At 33.7% G+C, this 24,238-nt stretch overlaps 1 protein-coding gene across 1 annotated transcript in view; it reads left to right on the forward strand.

The window, feature by feature from the left end:
• LOC138753025 (uncharacterized) overlaps positions 1-24,238 on the forward strand; it is an 86,958-nt gene that overhangs the window by 36,943 nt on the left and 25,777 nt on the right. The window contains 2 exon segments of the mRNA XM_069915619.1: positions 1,471-1,739; positions 2,408-2,520. Of these exon segments, the coding sequence (XP_069771720.1) occupies positions 1,471-1,739; positions 2,408-2,520 (382 nt within the window).

Raw genomic sequence — 24,238 nt, forward strand, 5'->3', positions numbered from 1 at the left:
GGCTGTTAGATCTGCTGAGATTTTCCAGCATTGTGTTTACTTCAACCACGTTGTCTGCAGATGTTTGTATTTTATTCTTCTCTCTTTCACTATCCCTTTATTTCCTATCCTCCAGCTCACGACCCCATTACATCCCCTGTCCAAAACCTTCCCAATCAGCTATACCTTCCCCATTAGCTTTTTTCTCTTCCACCCACCCATCTGTATCCACTTTGTTATTAACCCAGAGGACCCCAAAACCCAGCAGCAATTGATATTCAGAACAACAAATGGTTACTTAAACAAAAATTGTTTTTAATTATCTTTAAACATGCAAACAAAATCACTCTTTTACTTATCACTATTAACTAACCTAATTTATCCCCCTTCTAAGTCTAAGCGCACGTGTATGTAATGTGTGTGTAAATTTAAAAAAGTTCCTTGATCCACAGTCCAATCACACTTCACATTTCTCTAAGTTTACTGGTTCCAAGCAATTCTTATACTGTGCACAGTATTTAACATTCATGAAGTTCACCAGACTTGTCCTTTTCCAGTCCCTGCTCATATTGTTGATTGTGGAATTGCAGAACTGAATTCTCTCTCTCTTTCTCTCTCAGAGAGAAACATATGACTCCCACTGCTTGCAAAACCACATGAACCTCTTAGAACAGCAAGCAGCACTCAGACAGACTGCGGCTCCAACTGAGTTCTTTCATCTGTTGCTTTTCAAATCAACAATCCATTAGTGAAGTCTCTTGAGGACTTCCAAAAGCTTTTGCTAAGTCTCTTGGAGCCGACCTGTCAGGCTGTGCTCCTGCCCTTGCCTTTTCCTCTCCTCTCCTCTCAATCCCAACCCCACCTTTTAAATCAGGTGCCTGTCTGTTTTTTGTTCATGCCTTCACGAAGGGCTCCGGCAAAAACATTGAATCCCCTTCACTTCCGATAGATGCTGCAAGACCTGCTGAATTTCTCCAGCACATTTGTGTGTTGCACCTGGTGCTGTTCATGTGGTTTGCACATGATGTTCGCTGGGCACTCACAACTGATTCTTTTTAATCAACCTTTTCAGTGTTTTGCCAATGTTTTGCCTCGTGGCCCATCCATTTTATGGCAAATGATCGTTGCAGCAGGTGAATCAGGTGGGAGTTCATGGAATGTGAAAGAGAATAGGATGTGGGGAAAGAGTAGGGGAAATAGGGTTGATGGGATGATGAGATTACCCTCACCACATTCCGGAAACATCACTATGATTGAATTGTCAAGGCAAAGAAGGCTACAGACACAATGTAAGTAAAAGTGACTGGTATCAGGAAGTACACAGATCAGTATTGATGTGGAGGGCCAAGGGGCCTGTTACTGTGCTCCGTGGCTCAATGATCCAGGATTCTTGTGGCAAATTTCACCGGCAGTGTCATGGGAAATAGAACACATTTCTATTGATCTTCATATTTCATTTATCAGGAGGAGACGTGCAGCTGTCACTCCCAGATCACTTCCCAATTTAATGAGATGCACGAGTTTCTCACAGCGAAAGAGCAGAGATTACACCAGAATCTCAGGGAAGAAGAGAAGAGGATTCTGAAACCAATGGAGAAAAATCTTCAAGAGATCGAAGAGAATTTAAATTTGATTCAGGAGGAAATGTCAAAGTTGCAGGAGCAGATGGATGAAAAAGACAGTGTGACATTTCTGAAGGTGAGGGATTACATCACGGGTTGATTCAGTGGAAATGAACAGTCCCAGAATGATACATGACAGTTCAGAAATAAATGCAGCCTTTTCCAGTTCTTCTGAACTCGATAAATGCTCTGTCTATTCCGCGGCTGAAATGCTCTTGTTCCCAAACTGAAAATCCTCACACAATGGTCGTAGTATCTCTGGACAGCTGCAAAGCACATTCAATTTCTGATGGGGATTTTTGAAAACAAATTGACATTTTATGTTTGAATTTTGGCCTCCTCAGAAGCAGAGATACCTGATCCACTCCCACCCAGTCAAATTCATCGATAATCTCAAATTCCTCTGCCTGATTATCTTCAACATCTCATCCACTTCAAACTACACAGCCTGAAAGTTGCATCCACTCATTCGTGGGTCAATTTTTCACAAATTTTACTGGCCGATCTTCCATGTTTCTCCATCTCTCCGGCAATATTCTCTTTCTGATTGTGTGTCAGCGGGACTGAGGGTTGGGAAGTGGATGTTTGCAGCAGGTTGTAATAATTTGGGTGAATTTCCTGGTGTTGGGATGTGGACATCCAGTCTTGACCAATTCACACTTGTGTTTCATTTACTTCAGGAAGTAGCTCGTCGGAAGAGGAGGTAGGAAATGCTCTTGGCTGGAACTTTGCATGGAATTGTAAAATAGCTCCAAAGAAGCCTGGTATTTGGGTTATACAATGTGGTTTAATACTTTCGGGATGAGTGATGATGGTGAATCATTATCAGTGAGAGATGATGCCCTGCAGATTGAAAAATGTGATCTCTCGTCATTGTTGAACGTTGTGTTTAAAGAAACGTATGATGCCATTAATCGAGGTAAAACATGAACAGTTACCTTTGTCTTTGTGGGTGAAATACTTTCAGGTTGACATTTGGTGTAAAAACTGCCCTTAATAATGGGGTGAATATGAAACTTTGGGCAGCATGTTTAGCGAAGCAGTTAGTACTATCCTCTTATATTGCCAGTGACCTGAGTTCCAATCTGGCACTGTCTGTTTAGATAGCCAGAATTGGTTTCTACTGCATTATAAATAATGTCTAAAAATAACTTTTTATTCAGAAAAAAACCCATCGCTTTCAACTCAAGATGTCAGATCCATGAGCCCAACAATACAGGAGCACAATACAAATTGTACATGGGCTGTTTAAATGAACAAATGCATGGTGAACCCATTCCCCCTTTAACAACTCCCCATGAGGAGGAATCACGTGATGGAGTAGTGGCCGGACGGTGAACTCCAGCCCTCTCCAAAAAAGTCAGAAAAAACAAAGGAAAACACAAAGGCACAGAAATAAAAGTTAAAGAAAAGTGAGTATAAAGGTAGAAAGAAGATGGCGACAAAAAAAGAAAAATCGAAATCAACGGTAAGAAGAGAGGAAGAGAAGACAACGGAGGAAGAAGGAGAAGGCCTTAACTGTTCGAAGAGGCCCGCGGTGGAGAGAGAAACCCGCTCCCTCAGGTCGGTAGAAATTGGACTACAAAAATGGCTCGCTGGGCCGAGTAAAAGTGCGCAACCGCGCATGAAAAAAAACACACCGACGGGAGGAGTGACCAGCTGGGGAGTCGATCTCCACAGCCGGCAACGACAGCTGCAGAACACCTGCAGCAAGAAGAGAACACAGAAGACAATGAAAACAAGAAAGAAGAGAAGAAAAGGGCAACAAAGAAACAACAGATGGCCAACCCAGAGGAAGAAGAAGAGGAAGAGTACAGTGAAATAGAAGAAGAAGGGAAAGGCAAGATAAAGGATATACTTTCTCTTGTTAGAGGATACATGGAGTCATTTAAAGAATGGCAGACACAAGAATTTAATGATTTAAGAAGAAGAATAAACAACACAGGAGAGAAAATGAACAAAATAGATATGACCTTAACAGAAATGGGAAAGAAAATGGACAAGATGGAAGAGCAGGCAGTCGCAGCAGAAATGGAGGTAGAGGACTTAAAAAAGAAATTAGAGGAATCTAATAAAAAAGTTATAGAGACACAAGAACTGTTAGCTCAGAAAATAGATATAATGGAAAATTATAACAGAAGAAATAACATAAAGATAGTGGGCCTTAAGGAAGATGAAGAAGGCAAGAATATGAGAGAGTTTATAAAAGATTGGATCCCTAGGATCCTAGGATGTCCAGAACTACAGCAAGAAATGGAAATAGAAAGGGCACATAGAGCATTGGCCTTTAAACCACAACCACAACAAAAACCAAGATCTATTTTAGTAAAATTCCTAAGATATACTACAAGAGAAAAGGTACTGGAGAAAACAATGGAAAAAGTAAGAGAGGACAACAAGCCATTGGAGAAAAATCTTCATTTATCCAGATATAAGTTTTGAACTCCTGAAGAAGAGAAAGGAGTTCAATACAGCAAAGGCGATATTATGGAAGAAAGGGTATAAATTTATACGAAAGCATCTAGCGGTATTGAAAATATTTATTCCAGGACAACAAAACAGACTATTCTCGGATCCAGAAGAAGCACGAAAATTTGCAGAACAATTACAAAATAGACTGAGGGATGAAGACGTGTAATGAGAGTAAAAATGATCACGATTCATATGTATGTGGGTAAAGAGGTATAAGAGTGTATAGGTATAATGTGCATACGTGAATGTATCTGTATTTAGAGGAAAATATAGATAGTATAGACAAGAATTAATAAGGGAAGGTAATGGAATAGAGAGAAGAAGGAGGAAATTAAAAGAGTGACCTTTGTTACATATGAAAAGTGAAATCTTTTCGGGAGGGGCTGGGTGGGGGGGAGTTGCGGTCACTGCAAAATCAGTTGACGCTTGCGAGTGAATTCGCAAACCCAAATGGAGAGGGGAGATGTGGTTGTACGACAAGGGATAAAGGACAACTCAGAAGGGGAAGGGGAGATTGGGGCTAAAGAGTTATAAATAGGAGAATAAGGAAAATGTTTGATGTTTTAGGAATGTTCTCTTATAAAGGGTTTAAAATAAGATTATAGAAATGGAAAAGGAGGAATGGTAATGATGGAAAAACGGAAAGTGAAGATAAACAAAGTATAAAATGGCTACGTTGAACTATATGACTTTAAATGGAATACATAACCAAATTAAAAGGAAGAAGCTGCTAAATTTACTGAAAAAAAAATTGATATAGCATTTGTGCAACAAACACACTTAACTGAATTGGAGCACAAGAAATTAAAGAGAGATTGGGTAGGACATGTAATACCAGCATCGTATAATTCAAAAGCAAGAGGAGTGGCTATATTAATTAGTAAAAATGTGCCATTTAAAATAGAAGAGGAAATAATAGATCCAGCAGGGAGATATGTAATGATAAAATGTCAGATATATTCGGAGTTTTGGAATCTACTCAATGTATATTCACCTAACGAAGAAGATCAAAAGTTTATGCAAGATATCTTTTTGAAGGTAGCTAATATGCAAGGGAACATACTAATAGGAGGGGATTCAACCTGAATTTGGATTCAAATATGGATAAAACTGGGAAAAAAATTAACAGAAAGAACATAGTAACCAAATTTATAATTAAATCAATGCAAGAAATGCAACTTTTGGATATATGGAGGAAACAAAACCCAAAAGAAAAGGAATATTCATATTACACGGCTTGATATAAAACATATTCAAGAATAGACCTAATTTTGTTATCAGCTAGTATGCAAGATAGAGTAAGAAAAACAGAATATAAAGCTAGAATACTATCGGACCATTCACCCATAATATTGACAGTAAAGCTAGAGGACATCCCTCCAAGAATGTATAGATGGAGATTAAAACCCATGCTACTTAAAAGGCAGGATTTTAGAGAATTTATTGAAAAATAATTAAAAATGTATTTTGAAATAAATACGGAATCAGTGGAAGATAAGTTTATACTATGGGATGCAATGAAAGCATTCATTAGAGGGCAAATAATAAGTTATGTAACCAAGATGAAGAAGGACTATAATCAGGAAACAGAGCAGTTGGAAAGGGAAATAGTAAATATAGAAAAAGAATTAGCAATGAAGGAAGATACAACTAAAAGAAGAGAATTGGCGGATAAAAAAATAAAATATGAAACATTACAAACATATAAGGTAGAGAAGAATATAATGAAGACAAAACAGAAATATTATGAACTGGGTGAAAAAAAGCACAAAATCCTAGCATGGCAGCTTAAGACAGAACAAGCTAAGAAAATGGTATTGGCATCAAGGAAAAAAGACAAACAAATTACATATAATCCAAAAGAACTTAAGGAAAACTTTAGAGAATTCTATGAACAATTATACCGAACTGAAAACGAAGGGAAAGAAGGGAAAATAGATGAATTTTTGACTAAAATTGAACTACCAAAACTACAAATAGAGGAACAAAATAAATTAACAGAACCATTTGGAACAGTAGAAATACAAGAGATAATAAAACAAATTACCAAATAATAAGACACCAGGAGAGGATGGATTTCCAATAGAATTCTACAAAACATTTAAAGACTTATTAATTCCGCCCCTCCTTGATGTAATCAACCAAATTGATGAAACACAAAGCTTACCAGATTCATGTAAAACAGCAATAATTACAGTAATACTAAAACAAGGGAAAGATCCACTCTCACCAGCGTCATATAGACCAATAACTTTACTAAACACAGATTATAAGATAATAGCAAAACTATTAGCAAACAGATTAGCAGAGCAGGTACCGAAAATGGTAAATTTAGACCAAACTGGATTTATCAAAAAAAGACGCACAACAGACAATATTTGTAAATTTATTAACTTATTTCATGCAGTAGAAGGAAATAAAGCACCTGCAGTAGCAGTTGCTTTAGACGCAGAGAAGGCCTTTGACAGAGTAGAATGGAATTATTTGTTCAAAGTATTGCAAAAATTCAGTTTACCGGTGAAGTATATTAATTGGATTAAAGCATTATATAAGGGACCGTTAGCGAAAGTGACAGTAAATGGACATGTATCAAAGCAATTTAACTTAAGCAGGTCAACACGGCAGGGATGCCCACTATCACCTTTATTGTTTGCGTTAGCTATAGAAGAACTAGCAGATTTGATAAGAATAGATAATAATATAAAAGGAATAAAAATAAAAGACAAGGAATATAAAATCAGTCTATTTGCGGATGATGTTATAGTGTACTTACCAGAACCAGAACTATCAATAAAAGAATGAGATAAGAAATTGAAGGAATATGGAGAAGTGTCGGGTTACAAGATAAACGTAAATAAAAGTGAAGCAATGCCTATGAATAATGCAGATTTCTCAAAATTTAAGAAGGAATCTCCATTTAGATGGCAAATGCAGGCAATAAGATACCTAGGTGTACAAATAAACAAAAATCTCGGCCAATTATATAAACTCAATTATTATCCACTAATGAAAAAATTACAGGACAATTTAGAGCATTGGAAAGATTTACCACTAACACTAATAGGAAGGATAAACTGTATTAAAATGAACATTTTTCCAAGGATATTTTACTTATTTCAGGCATTGCCAATACAACTGACAGAAAAATTCTTCAAAGAGTTAAAGAAAATAATAAGGAAATTTTTATGGAGAGGGGGGAAACCGAGGATAGCACTAGATAAATTAACAGAATGGTATAAACAAGGAGGCTTACAACTGCCAAACTTTAAAAATTATTATAGAGCCGCACAATTAAGATACCTATCAGATTTTTATCAAACAAGGGAAAAACCAGACTGGACGAGATTAGAATTAGATAAAATAGGGGAAAAGACACCTGAACACATATTATATAAATGGGATGAAAAATTGGTACAACATAGAACTTCTCCAGTATTACATCATCTCCTCAATATTTGGAAGAAGATTCATGTAGAAAGAAATAAAACAAATTATCAATTACCAAAACTAATATTGACGCAAAACAAGTTACTCCCTTTTACAATAGATAACCTTTCCTTTAGAGAATGGGAAAAAAAGGGATTAAAAGAATAGAAAATTGTTTTTCAGGAAGTAAATTCTTATCCTTTGAACAAATGAGAGATAAGTACCATATAACTGGAGATACAGCGCTGGCATATTACCAATTGAGATCCTACTTGAAGGATAAATTAGGAAGCAGTTTGAGTTTGCCAGAGGGAAGTAACCTTGAATATGTGATCACAGATACAATGTTAATCAAAAGATTTATAACAAATATGTATATTAAACTGCAAGAAAAGGAGAATGAGGAAACAAATGGTAAAACTAAACAAAAATGGGAACAAGATTTAAATATAAAGATAAAAAAGGAAACATGGGAGAAATTATGTTCTGGAACGATGAGAAATACAATAAATACGAGGCTACGTATGATACAATATAACTGGTTACACAGACTATACATTAAACCTCAAAAGTTAAATAAATGGGACCCAACAGTATCTGATAGATGTTTTCGATGTAAAAAAGAAATGGGAACAACAATTCATGCAATCTGGACATGTGAGAAAGTATAAAAATTTTGGGAAGATCTCAATCAGATATTAAATAAAATAACAGAAAACAATATACCAAAGAATCCAGAGATCTTTCTCCTAAGTAACATAAAAAACAAAGAATTTGGAATTGATTTGGAAGATGCACAAAAAAGATTTGTTAAGATAGCTCTAGCTGCAGCAAAAAAATGTATGATGTCAACCTGGAAATTGGAAGATAATCTGAAAATACAACAATGGTATATAGAAATGAACAAATGTATTCCATTAGAAAAAATTACATATAGTTTAAGAAATAATATTGAAATATTTGAACAAATATGGGAGCCTTACATTAAATACAATAGTGAAACCTACTGGGGACAATCATTACCTAAGTTGATGGAAGGAGAAGGAAAGAAAAAAATGGACTCAGTAGAATTTCTGGTGTATTTTTGTTGATTGACAACATTGTCTGACTGGTTTAATGTAACCTAGATTGTATACCTAAAATGGATGGGGGGGGGGTGAGGGGGGTGGCTTGGGAGGATGGAGGGGGGGGGGGGAGAAAAAGTCACTGTATATGTGTGAAAAAGAAAAAGTGTGTATCATGGCTAATGTGATTTATGGTGTGAAAAATAAAAAATTAAAAAAAAAACGATCTTATGGAAAAAAACTATTCTCGGATCCAGAGGAAGCAAGGAAATTTGCAGAACAACTACAAAACAAACAGAGAGATGAAGACATGTAATAAGAGTTAAAATGACCACGATTTATATGCATGTGGGTAAAGAGGTATATGTGTGTATATGTATAATGTGCATACATGAATGTATCCGTATTTAGAGGAAAATATTGATAGTATAGATAAGAATTAATAAGGGAAGGAAATGGAATAGAGGGAATAAGGAGGGAATTAAAAGAGTGACCTTCGTTACATATGAAAAGTGAAATCTTTTCTGGGGGACTGGGTGGGGGGAGTTACGGTCACTGCAAAATCAGCTGACGCTTGCGAGTGAATTCGCAAATCCAAATGGAGAGGGGAGATGTTGTTGTCCGACAAGGGATAAAGGACAACTCAGGAGGGGAAGGGGAGATTGGGGCTAAAGAAGTTTTAAATAGGAGAATAAGGAAAATGTTGGATGTTTTAGGAATGTTGTCTTATAAAGGGTTCAAAACAAGAAAACAGAAATGGATAAGAAGGAAAGGTAATGATGGAGAAACGGAAAGGGAAGATAAACAAAGTATAAAATGGCTACGTTGAACTCTATGACTTTAAATATTAATGGAATACATAACCAAATTAAAAGGAAGAAACTGCTAAATTTACTGAAAAAAGAAAAAAATGATATAGCATTTGTGCAAGAAACACATTTCACTGAAATTGGAGCACAAGAAATTAAAGAGAGATTGGGTAGGACACGTAACAGCAGCATCGTATAATTCAAAAGCAAGAGGAGTAGCTATATTAATTAGTAAAAATGTGCCATTTAAAATAGAAGAGGAAATAATAGATCCAGCAGGGAGATATGTAATGATAAAATGTCAGATATATTCGGAGTTTTGGAATCTACTCAATGTATATTCACCTAACGAAGAAGATCAAAAGTTTATGCAAGATATCTTTTTGAAGATAGCAGATACGCAAGGGAACATATTAATAGGAAGGGATTTCAACCTGAATTTGGATTCAAATATGGACAAAACTGGGAAAAAAATTAACAGAAAGAACAAAGTAACCAAATTTATAATTAAATCGATGGAAGAAATGCAACTTTTGGATATATGGAGGAAACAACACCCAAAGGAAAAGGAATATTCATATTACTCGGCTAGACATAAAACATACTCAAGAATAGACCTATTTTTGTTATCAGCTAGTATGCAAGATAGAGTAAGAAAAACAGAATATAAAGCTAGAATACTATCGGACCATTCACCCTTAATATTGACAGTAAAGCTAGAGGACATCCCTCCAAGAATGTATAGATGGAGATTAAACCCCATGATTTTAGAGAATTTAATGAAAAACAATTAAAAATGTATTTTAAAATAAATACAGAATCAGTGGAAGATAAGTTTATACTATGGGATGCAATGAAAGCATTCATTAGAGGGCAAATAATAAGTTATGTAACCAAGATGAAGAAGGACTATAATCAGGAAACAGAGCAGTTGGAAAGGGAAATAGTAAATATAGAAAAAGAATTAGCAATGAAGGAAGATAGAACTAAAAGAAGAGAATTGGCGGATAAAAAAATAAAATATGAAACATTACAAACATATAAGGTAGAGAAGAATATAATGAAGACAAAACAGAAATATTATGAACTGGGTGAAAAAACGCACAAAATCCTAGCATGGCAGCTTAAGACAGAACAAGCTAAGAAAATGGTATTGGCATCAAGGAAAAAAGACAAACAAATTACATATAATCCAAAAGAACTTAAGGAAACTTTAGAGAATTCTATGAACAATTATACCGAACTGAAAACGAAGGGAAAGAAGGGAAAATAGATGAATTTTTGACTAAAATTGAACTACCAAAACTACAAATAGAGGAACAAAATAAATTAACAGAGCCATTTGGAACAGTAGAAATACAAGAGATAATAAAAAAATTTCCAAATAATAAGACACCTGGAGAGGATGGATTCCCAATAGAATTTTATAAAACATTTAAAGACTTATTAATTCCGCCCCTCCGGGAAGTAGTCAACCAGATTGATAAAACAGAAAGCTTACCAGATTCATGCAAAACAGCAATAATTACAGTAATACGAAAGCAAGGGAAAGATCCACTCACACCAGCGTCATATAGACCAATATCTTTACTTAACACAGATTATAAGATAATAACTAAACTATTAGCAAACAGATTAGCAGAGTATGTACCGAAAATGGTAAATCTAGACCAAACTGGATTTATCAAAAAATGACGCACAACAGACAATATTTGTAAATTTATTAACATAATTCATGCAGTAGAAGGAAATAAAGCACCTGCAGTAGCAGTTGCTTTAGACGCAGAGAAGGCCTTTGACAGAGTAGAATGGAATTATTTGTTCAAAGTATTGCAAAAATTCAGTTTACCGGTGAAGTATATTAATTGGATTAAAGCATTATATAAGGGACCATTAGCGAAAGTGACAGTAAATGGACATGTATCAAAGCAATTTAACTTAAGCAGGTCAACACGGCAGGGATGCCCACTATCACCTTTATTGTTTGCGTTAGCTATAGAAGAACTAGCAGATTTGATAAGAATAGATAATAATATAAAAGGAATAAAAATAAAAGACAAGGAATATAAAATCAGTCTATTTGCGGATGATGTTATAGTGTACATACCAGAACCAGAACTATCAATAAAAGAATGAGATAAGAAATTGAAGGAATATGGAGAAGTGTCGGGTTACAAGATAAACGTAAATAAAAGTGAAGCAATGCCTATGAATAATGCGGATTTCTCAAAATTTAAGAAGGAATCTCCATTTAGATGGCAAATGCAGGCAATAAGATACCTAGGTGTACAAATAAACAAAAATCTCGGCCAATTATATAAACTCAATTATTATCCACTAATGAAAAAATTACAGGACGATTTAGAGCATTGGAAAGATTTACCACTAACACTAATAAGAAGGATAAACTGTATTAAAATGAACATTTTTCCAAGGATATTTTACTTATTTCAGGCATTGCCAATACAACTGACAGAAAAATTCTTCAATGAGTTAAAGAAAATAATAAGGAAATTTTTATGGAGAGGGGGGAAACCGAGGATAGCACTAGATAAATTAACAGAATGGTATAAACAAGGAGGCTTACAATTGCCAAACTTTAAAAATTATTATAGAGCCACACAATTAAGATACCTATCAGATTTTTATCAAACAAGGGAAAAACCAGACTGGACGAGATTAGAATTAGATAAAATAGGGGAAAAGATACCTGAACACATATTATATAAATGGGATGAAAAATTGGTACAACATAGAACTTCTCCAGTATTACATCATCTCCTCAATATTTGGAAGAAGATTCATGTAGAAAGAAATAAAACAAATTATCAATTACCAAAACTAATATTGACGCAAAACAAGTTACTCCCTTTTACAATAGATAACCTTTCCTTTAGAGAATGGGAAAAAAAGGGATTAAAAGAATAGAAAATTGTTTTTCAGGAAGTAGATTCTTATCCTTTGAACAAATGAGAGATAAGTACCATATAACTGGAGATACAGCGCTGGCATATTACCAATTGAGATCCTACTTGAAGGATAAATTAGGAAGCAGTTTGAGTTTGCCAGAGGGAAGTAACCTTGAATATGTGATTACAGATACAATGTTAATCAAAAGATTTATAACAAATATGTATATTAAACTGCAAGAAAAGGAGAATGAGGAAACAAATGGTAAAACTAAACAAAAATGGGAACAAGATTTAAATATAAAGATAAAAAAGGAAACATGGGAGAAATTATGTTCTGGAACGATGAGAAATACAATAAATACGAGGCTACGTATGATAAAATATAACTGGTTACACAGACTATACATTAAACCTCAAAAGTTAAATAAATGGGACCCAACAGTATCTGATAGATGTTTTCGATGTAAAAAAGAAATGGGAACAACAATTCATGCAATCTGGACATGTGAGAAAGTATAAAAATTTTGGGAAGATCTCAATCAGATATTAAATAAAATAACAGAAAACAATATACCAAAGAATCCAGAGATCTTTCTCCTAAGTAACATAAAAAACAAAGAATTTGGAATTGATTTGGAAGATGCACAAAAAAGATTTGTTAAGATAGCTCTAGCTGCAGCAAAAAAATGTATGATGTCAACCTGGAAATTGGAAGATAATCTGAAAATACAACAATGGTATATAGAAATGAATAAATGTATTCCATTAGAAAAAATTACATATAGTTTAAGAAATAATATTGAAATATTTGAACAAATATGGGAGCCTTACATTAAATACAATAGCGAAACCTACTGGGGACAATCATTACCTAAGTTGATGGAAGGAGAAGGAAAGAAAAGAATGGACTCAGTAGAATTTCTGGTGTATTTTTGTTGAATGACAACATTGTCTGACTTGTTTAATGTAACCTAGATTGTATACCTAAAATGGATGGGAGGGTGGGGGGTGGGGGGGTGGCTTGGGAGGAGGGAGGGTGGGGGGAGAAAAAGTCACTGTATATGTGTGAAAAAGAAAAAAGTGTGTATCATGGCTAATGTGATTTATGGTGTGAAAAATAAAAAATAAAAAAAAAACAAAAAACGATCTTATGGAAAAAAACTATTCTCGGATCCAGAGGAAGCAAGGAAATTTGCAGAACAACTACAAAACAAACAGAGAGATGAAGACATGTAATAAGAGTAAAAATGACCACGATTTATATGTATGTGGATAAAGAGGTATATGTGTGTATATGTATAATGTGCATACATGAATGTATCCGTATTTAGAGGAAAATAGTATAGATAAGAATTAATAAGGGAAGGAAATGGAATAGAGGGAATAAGGAGGGAATTAAAAGAGTGACCTTCATTACATATGAAAAGTGAAATCTTTTCTGGGGGGGCTGGGTGGGGGGAGTTACGGTCACTGCAATATCAGCTGACGCTTGCGAGTGAAGTCGCAAATACAAATGGAGAGGGGAGATGTTGTTTTCCGACAAGGGATAAAGGACAACTCAGGAGGGGAAGGGGAGATTGAGGCTAAAGAAGTTTTAAATAGGAGAATAAGGAAAATGTTGGATGTTTTAGGAATGTTGTCTTATAAAGGGTTCAAAACAAGAAAACAGAAATGGATAAGAAGGAAAGGTAATGATGGAGAAATGGAAAGGGAAGATAAACAAAGTATAAAATGGCTACGTTGAACTATATGGCTTTAAATATTAATGGAATACATAACCAAATTAAAAGGAAGAAACTGCTAAATTTACTGAAAAAAGAAAAAATTGATATAGCATTTGTGCAAGAAACACATTTCACTGAATTGGAGCACAAGAAATTAAAGAGAGATTGGGTAGGACACGTAAAAGCAGCATCGTATAATTCAAAAGCAAGAGGAGTAGCTATATTAATTAGTAAAAATGTGCCATTTAAAATAGAAGAGGAAATAATAGATCCAGCAGGGAGATATGTAATGATAAAATGTCAGATATATTCGGAGTTTTGGAATCTACTCAATGTATATTCACCTAATGAAGAAGATCAAAAGTTTATGCAAGATATCTTTTTGAAGATAGCAGATACGCAAGGGAACATATTAATAGGAAGGGATTTCAACCTGAATTTGGATTCAAATATGGACAAAACTGGGAAAAAAATTAACAGAAAGAACAAAGTAACCAAATTTATAATTAAATCGATGGAAGAAATGCAACTTTTGGATATATGGAGGAAACAACACCCAAAGGAAAAGGAATATTCATATTACTCGGCTAGACATAAAACATACTCAAGAATAGACCTATTTTTGTTATCAGCTCATATGCAAAATAGAGTAAGAAAAACAGAATATAAAGCTAGAATACTATTGGACCATTCACCCTTAATATTGACAGTAAAGTTAGAGGACATCCCTCCAAGAATGTATAGATGGAGATTAAACCCCATGTTACTTAAAAGGCAGGATTTTAGGGAATTTATTGAAAAACATATTAAAATGTATTTTGAAATAAATACGAAATCAGTGAAAGATAAGTTTATACTATGGGATGCAATGAAAGCATTCATTAGAGGGCAAATAATAAGTTATGTAACCAAGATGAAGAAGGACTATAATCAGGAAACAGAGCAGTTGGAAAGGGAAATAGTAAATATAGAAAAAGAATTAGCAATGAAGGAAGATACAACTAAAAGAAGAGAATTGGCGGATAAAAAAATAAAATATGAAACACTACAAACATTTAAGGTGGAGAAGAATATAATGAAGACAAAACAGAAATATTATGAACTGGGTGAAAAAACGCACAAAATCCTAGCATGGCAGCTTAAGACAGAACAAGCTAAGAAAATGGTATTGGCATCAAGGAAAAAAGACAAACAAATCACATATAATCCAAAAGAAATTAAGGAAAACTTTAGAGAATTCTATGAACAATTATACCGAACTGAAAACGAAGGGAAGGAAGGGAAAATAGATGAGTTTCTAACTAAAATTGAACGACCAAAACTACAAGTAGAGGAACAAAATAAATTAACAGAGCCATTTGGAACAGTAGAAATACAAGAGATAATAAAAAAATTACCAAATAATAAGACACCAGGAGAGGATGGATTCCCAATAGAATTTTATAAAACATTTAAAGACTTATTAATTCCGCCCCTCCTGGAAGTAATCAACCAGATTGATAAAACACAAAGCTTACCAGATTCATGTAAAACAGCAATAATTACAGTAATACTAAAGCAAGGGAAAGATCCACTCACACCAGCGTCATATAGACCAATATCTTTACTTAACACAGATTATAAGATAATAGCTAAACTATTAGCAAACAGATTAGCAGAGTATGTACCGAAAATGGTAAATCTAGACCAAACTGGATTTATCAAAAAAAGACGCACAACAGACAATATTTGTAAATTTATTAACTTAATTCATGCAGTAGAAGGGAATAAAGCACCAACAGTAGCAGTTGCTTTAGACGCAGAGAAGGCCTTTGACAGAGTAGAATGGAATTATTTGTTCAAAGTATTGCAAAAATTCAGTTTACCGGAGAAGTATATTAATTGGATTAAAGCATTATATAAGGGACCATTAGCGAAAGTGACAGTAAATGGACATGTATCAAAGCAATTTAACTTAAGCAGGTCAACACGGCAGGGATGCCCACTATCACCTTTATTGTTTGCGTTAGCTATAGAACCACTAGCAGAATTGATAAGAACAGAAAATAATATAAAAGGGATAAAAATAAAAGACAAGGAATATAAAATCAGTTTATTTGCGGATGATGTTATAGTATACTTAACAGAACCAGAACTATCAATAAAAGAATTATATAAGAAATTGAAGGAATATGGAGAAGTGTCAGGTTACAAGATAAACGTAAATAAAAGTGAAGCAATGCCTATGAATAATGCGGATTTCTCAAAATTTAAGAAGGAATCTCCATTTAGATGGCAAATGCAGGCAATAAGATACCTAGGTGTACAAATAAACAAAAATCTCGGCCAATTATATAAACTCAATTATTATCCACTAATGAAAAAATTACAGGACGATTTAGAGCATTGGAAAGATTTACCACTAACACTAATAGGAAGGATAAACTGTATTAAAATGAACATTTTTCCAAGGATATTTTACTTATTTCAGGCATTGCCAATACAACTGACAGAAAAATTCTTCAAAGAGTTAAAGAAAATAATAAGGAAATTTTTATAGAGAGGGGGGAAACCGAGGATAGCACTAGATAAATTAACAGAATGGTATAAACAAGGAGGCTTACAATTGCCAAACTTTAAAAATTATTATAGAGCCGTACAATTAAGATACCTATCAGATTTTTATCAAACAAGGGAAAAACCAGACTGGACGGGATTAGAATTAGATAAAATAGGGGAAAAGATACCTGAACACATATTATATAAATGGGATGAAAAATTGGTACAACATAGAACTTCTTCAGCATTACATCATTTCCTCAATATTTGGAAGAAGATTCATGTAGAAAGAAATAAAACAAATTATCAATTACCAAAACTAATATTGACGCAAAATAAGTTACTCCCTTTTACCATAGATAACCTTTCCTTTAGAGAATGGGAAAAAAAGGGATTAAAAGAATAGAAAATTGTTTTTCAGGAAGTAGATTCTTATCCTTTGAACAAATGAGAGATAAGTACAATATAACTGGAGATACAGCGCTGGCATATTACCAATTGAGATCCTACTTGAAGGATAAATTAGGAAGCAGTTTGAGTTTGCCAGAGGGAAGTAACCTTGAATATGTGATTACAGATACACTGTAAATCAAAAGATTTATAACAAATATGTATATTAAAGTGCAAGAAAAGGAGAATGAGGAAACAAATGGTAAAACTAAACAAAAATGGGAACAAGATTTAAATATAAAGATAAAAAAGGAAACATGGGAGAAATTATGTTCTGGAACGATGAGAAATACAATAAATACGAGGCTACGTATGATACAATATAACTGGTTACACAGACTATACATTACACCTCAAAAGTTAAATAAATGGGACCCAACAGTATCTGATAGATGTTTTCGATGTAAAAAAGAAATGGGAACAACAATTCATGCAATCTGGACATGTGAGAAAGTAGAAAAATTTTGGGAAGATCTCAATCAGATATTAAATAAAATAACAGAAAACAATATACCAAAGAATCCAGAGATCTTTCTCTTAAGTAACATAAAAAACAAAGAATTTGGAATTGATTTGGAAGATGCACAAAAAAGATTTGTTAAGATAGCTCTAGCTGCAGCAAAAAAATGTTTTATGTCAACCTGGAAATTGGAAGTTAATCTGAAAATACAACAATGGTATATAGAAATGAATAAATGTATTCCATTAGAATAAATTACATATAGTTTAAGAAATAATATTGAAATATTCGAACAAATATGGGAGCCTTACATTGAATACAATAGCGAAAACCTACCGGGGACAATCATTACCTAAGTTGATGGAAGGAGAAGGAAAGAAAAGAATGGACTCAGTAGAATTTCTGGTGTATTTTTGTTGAATGACAACATTGTCTGACTTGTTTAATGTAACCTAGATTGTATACCTAAAATGGATGGGAGGGTGGGGGGTGGGGGGGGGGTGGCTTGGGAGGAGGGAGGGTGGGGGGAGAAAAAGTCACTGTATATGTGTGAAAAAGAAAAAAGTGTGTATCATGGCTAATGTGATTTATGGAGTGAAAAATAAAAAATAAAAAAAAAACAAAAAACGATCTTATGGAAAAAAAGTATTCTCGGATCCAGAGGAAGCAAGGAAATTTGCAGAACAACTACAAAACAAACAGAGAGATGAAGACATGTAATAAGAGTAAAAATGACCACGATTTATATGTATGTGGGTAAAGAGGTATATGTGTGTATATGTATAATGTGCATACATGAATGTATCCGTATTTAGAGGAAAATATTGATAGTATAGATAAGAATTAATAAGGGAAGGAAATGGAATAGAGGGAATAAGGAGGGAATTAAAAGAGTGACCTTCATTACATATGAAAAGTGAAATCTTTTCTGGGGGGGCTGGGTGGGGGGAGTTACGGTCACTGCAAAATCAGCTGACGCTTGCGAGTGAAATCGCAAATACAAATGGAGAGGGGAGATGTTGTTTTCCGACAAGGGATAAAGGACAACTCAGGAGGGGAAGGGGAGATTGAGGCTAAAGAAGTTTTAAATAGGAGAATAAGGAAAATGTTGGATGTTTTAGGAATGTTGTCTTATAAAGGGTTCAAAACAAGAAAACAGAAATGGATAAGAAGGAAAGGTAATGATGGAGAAATGGAAAGGGAAGATAAACAAAGTATAAAATGGCTACGTTGAACTATATGGCTTTAAATATTAATGGAATACATAACCAAATTAAAAGGAAGAAACAGCTAAATTTACTGAAAAAAGAAAAAATTGATATAGCATTTGTGCAAGAAACACATTTCACTGAATTGGAGCACAAGAAATTAAAGAGAGATTGGGTAGGACACGTAACAGCAGCATCGTAAAATTCAAAAGCAAGAGGAGTAGCTATATTAATTAGTAAAAATGTGCCATTTAAAATAGAAGAGGAAATAATAGATCCAGCAGGGAGATATGTAATGATAAAATGTCAGATGTATTCGGAGTTTTGGAATCTACTCAATGTATATTCACCTAACGAAGAAGATCAAAAGTTTATGCAAGATATCTTTTTGAAGATAGCAGATACGCAAGGGAACATATTAATAGGAAGGGATTTCAACCTGAATTTGGATTCAAATATGGACAAAACTGGGAAAAAAATTAACAGAAAGAACAAAGTAACCAAATTTATAATTAAATCGATGGAAGAAATGCAACTTTTGGATATATGGAGGAAACAACACCCAAAGGAAAAGGAATATTCATATTACACGGCTAGATATAAAACATACTCAAGAATAGACCTAATTTTGTTATCAGCTAGTATGCAAGATAGAGTAAGAAAAACAGAATATAAAGCTAGAATACTATCGGACCATTCACCCTTAATATTGACAGTAAAGCTAGAGGACATCCCTCCAAGAATGTATAGATGGAGATTAAAACCCATGCTACTTAAAAGGCAGGATTTTAGAGAATTTATTGAAAAATAATTAAAAATGTATTTTGAAATAAATACGGAATCAGTGGAAGATAAGTTTATACTATGGGATGCAATGAAAGCATTCATTAGAGGGCAAATAATAAGTTATGTTACCAAGATGAAGAAGGACTATAATCAGGAAACAGAGCAGTTGGAAAGGGAAATAGTAAATATAGAAAAAGAATTAGCAATGAAGGAAGATACAACTAAAAGAAGAGAATTGGCGGATAAAAAAATAAAATATGAAACATTACAAACATATAAGGTAGAGAAGAATATAATGAAGACAAAACAGAAATATTATGAACTGGGTGAAAAAAAGCACAAAATCCTAGCATGGCAGCTTAAGACAGAACAAGCTAAGAAAATGGTATTGGCATCAAGGAAAAAAGACAAACAAATTACATATAATCCAAAAGAACTTAAGGAAAACTTTAGAGAATTCTATGAACAATTATACCGAACTGAAAACGAAGGGAAAGAAGGGAAAATAGATGAATTTTTGACTAAAATTGAACTACCAAAACTACAAATAGAGGAACAAAATAAATTAACAGAACCATTTGGAACAGTAGAAATACAAGAGATAATAAAACAAATTACCAAATAATAAGACACCAGGAGAGGATGGATTTCCAATAGAATTCTACAAAACATTTAAAGGCTTATTAATTCCGCCCCTCCTGGATGTAATCAACCAGATTGATGAAACACAAAGCTTACCAGATTCATGTAAAACAGCAATAATTACAGTAATACTAAAACAAGGGAAAGATCCACTCTCACCAGCGTCATATAGACCAATAACTTTACTAAACACAGATTATAAGATAATAGCAAAACTATTAGCAAACAGATTAGCAGAGCAGGTACCGAAAATGGTAAATTTAGACCAAACTGGATTTATCAAAAAAAGACGCACAACAGACAATATTTGTAAATTTATTAACTTATTTCATGCAGTAGAAGGAAATAAAGCACCTGCAGTAGCAGTTGCTTTAGACGCAGAGAAGGCCTTTGACAGAGTAGAATGGAATTATTTGTTCAAAGTATTGCAAAAATTCAGTTTACCGGTGAAGTATATTAATTGGATTAAAGCATTATATAAGGGACCGTTAGCGAAAGTGACAGTAAATGGACATGTATCAAAGCAATTTAACTTAAGCAGGTCAACACGGCAGGGATGCCCACTATCACCTTTATTGTTTGCGTTAGCTATAGAAGAACTAGCAGATTTGATAAGAATAGATAATAATATAAAAGGAATAAAAATAAAAGACAAGGAATATAAAATCAGTCTATTTGCGGATGATGTTATAGTGTACTTACCAGAACCAGAACTATCAATAAAAGAATGAGATAAGAAATTGAAGGAATATGGAGAAGTGTCGGGTTACAAGATAAACGTAAATAAAAGTGAAGCAATGCCTATGAATAATGCAGATTTCTCAAAATTTAAGAAGGAATCTCCATTTAGATGGCAAATGCAGGCAATAAGATACCTAGGTGTACAAATAAACAAAAATCTCGGCCAATTATATAAACTCAATTATTATCCACTAATGAAAAAATTACAGGACAATTTAGAGCATTGGAAAGATTTACCACTAACACTAATAGGAAGGATAAACTGTATTAAAATGAACATTTTTCCAAGGATATTTTACTTATTTCAGGCATTGCCAATACAACTGACAGAAAAATTCTTCAAAGAGTTAAAGAAAATAATAAGGAAATTTTTATGGAGAGGGGGGAAACCGAGGATAGCACTAGATAAATTAACAGAATGGTATAAACAAGGAGGCTTACAACTGCCAAACTTTAAAAATTATTATAGAGCCGCACAATTAAGATACCTATCAGATTTTTATCAAACAAGGGAAAAACCAGACTGGACGAGATTAGAATTAGATAAAATAGGGGAAAAGACACCTGAACACATATTATATAAATGGGATGAAAAATTGGTACAACATAGAACTTCTCCAGTATTACATCATCTCCTCAATATTTGGAAGAAGATTCATGTAGAAAGAAATAAAACAAATTATCAATTACCAAAACTAATATTGACGCAAAACAAGTTACTCCCTTTTACAATAGATAACCTTTCCTTTAGAGAATGGGAAAAAAAGGGATTAAAAGAATAGAAAATTGTTTTTCAGGAAGTAGATTCTTATCCTTTGAACAAATGAGAGATAAGTACCATATAACTGGAGATACAGCGCTGGCATATTACCAATTGAGATCCTACTTGAAGGATAAATTAGGAAGCAGTTTGAGTTTGCCAGAGGGAAGTAACCTTGAATATGTGATCACAGATACAATGTTAATCAAAAGATTTATAACAAATATGTATATTAAACTGCAAGAAAAGGAGAATGAGGAAACAAATGGTAAAACTAAACAAAAATGGGAACAAGATTTAAATATAAAGATAAAAAAGGAAACATGGGAGAAATTATGTTCTGGAACGATGAGAAATACAATAAATACGAGGCTACGTATGATACAATATAACTGGTTACACAGACTATACATTAAACCTCAAAAGTTAAATAAATGGGACCCAACAGTATCTGATAGATGTTTTCGATGTAAAAAAGAAATGGGAACAACAATTCATGCAATCTGGACATGTGAGAAAGTATAAAAATTTTGGGAAGATCTCAATCAGATATTAAATAAAATAACAGAAAACAATATACCAAAGAATCCAGAGATCTTTCTCCTAAGTAACATAAAAAACAAAGAATTTGGAATTGATTTGGAAGATGCACAAAAAAGATTTGTTAAGATAGCTCTAGCTGCAGCAAAAAAATGTATGATGTCAACCTGGAAATTGGAAGATAATCTGAAAATACAACAATGGTATATAGAAATGAATAAATGTATTCCATTAGAAAAAATTACATATAGTTTAAGAAATAATATTGAAATATTTGAACAAATATGGGAGCCTTACATTAAATACAATAGCGAAACCTACTGGGGACAATCATTACCTAAGTTGATGGAAGGAGAAGGAAAGAAAAGAATGGACTCAGTAGAATTTCTGGTGTATTTTTGTTGAATGACAACATTGTCTGACTTGTTTAATGTAACCTAGATTGTATACCTAAAATGGATGGGAGGGTGGGGGGTGGGGGGGTGGCTTGGGAGGAGGGAGGGTGGGGGGAGAAAAAGTCACTGTATATGTGTGAAAAAGAAAAAAGTGTGTATCATGGCTAATGTGATTTATGGTGTGAAAAATAAAAAATAAAAAAAAAACAAAAAACGATCTTATGGAAAAAAACTATTCTCGGATCCAGAGGAAGCAAGGAAATTTGCAGAACAACTACAAAACAAACAGAGAGATGAAGACATGTAATAAGAGTAAAAATGACCACGATTTATATGTATGTGGATAAAGAGGTATATGTGTGTATATGTATAATGTGCATACATGAATGTATCCGTATTTAGAGGAAAATAGTATAGATAAGAATTAATAAGGGAAGGAAATGGAATAGAGGGAATAAGGAGGGAATTAAAAGAGTGACCTTCATTACATATGAAAAGTGAAATCTTTTCTGGGGGGGCTGGGTGGGGGGAGTTACGGTCACTGCAAAATCAGCTGACGCTTGCGAGTGAAGTCGCAAATACAAATGGAGAGGGGAGATGTTGTTTTCCGACAAGGGATAAAGGACAACTCAGGAGGGGAAGGGGAGATTGAGGCTAAAGAAGTTTTAAATAGGAGAATAAGGAAAATGTTGGATGTTTTAGGAATGTTGTCTTATAAAGGGTTCAAAACAAGAAAACAGAAATGGATAAGAAGGAAAGGTAATGATGGAGAAATGGAAAGGGAAGATAAACAAAGTATAAAATGGCTACGTTGAACTATATGGCTTTAAATATTAATGGAATACATAACCAAATTAAAAGGAAGAAACTGCTAAATTTACTGAAAAAAGAAAAAATTGATATAGCATTTGTGCAAGAAACACATTTCACTGAATTGGAGCACAAGAAATTAAAGAGAGATTGGGTAGGACACGTAAAAGCAGCATCGTATAATTCAAAAGCAAGAGGAGTAGCTATATTAATTAGTAAAAATGTGCCATTTAAAATAGAAGAGGAAATAATAGATCCAGCAGGGAGATATGTAATGATAAAATGTCAGATATATTCGGAGTTTTGGAATCTACTCAATGTATATTCACCTAATGAAGAAGATCAAAAGTTTATGCAAGATATCTTTTTGAAGATAGCAGATACGCAAGGGAACATATTAATAGGAAGGGATTTCAACCTGAATTTGGATTCAAATATGGACAAAACTGGGAAAAAAATTAACAGAAAGAACAAAGTAACCAAATTTATAATTAAATCGATGGAAGAAATGCAACTTTTGGATATATGGAGGAAACAACACCCAAAGGAAAAGGAATATTCATATTACTCGGCTAGACATAAAACATACTCAAGAATAGACCTATTTTTGTTATCAGCTCATATGCAAAATAGAGTAAGAAAAACAGAATATAAAGCTAGAATACTATTGGACCATTCACCCTTAATATTGACAGTAAAGTTAGAGGACATCCCTCCAAGAATGTATAGATGGAGATTAAACCCCATGTTACTTAAAAGGCAGGATTTTAGGGAATTTATTGAAAAACATATTAAAATGTATTTTGAAATAAATACGAAATCAGTGAAAGATAAGTTTATACTATGGGATGCAATGAAAGCATTCATTAGAGGGCAAATAATAAGTTATGTAACCAAGAT

This window comes from Narcine bancroftii, chromosome 2 (assembly GCF_036971445.1).
Source record: "Narcine bancroftii isolate sNarBan1 chromosome 2, sNarBan1.hap1, whole genome shotgun sequence".
NCBI classification, from domain to species: domain Eukaryota; kingdom Metazoa; phylum Chordata; class Chondrichthyes; order Torpediniformes; family Narcinidae; genus Narcine; species Narcine bancroftii.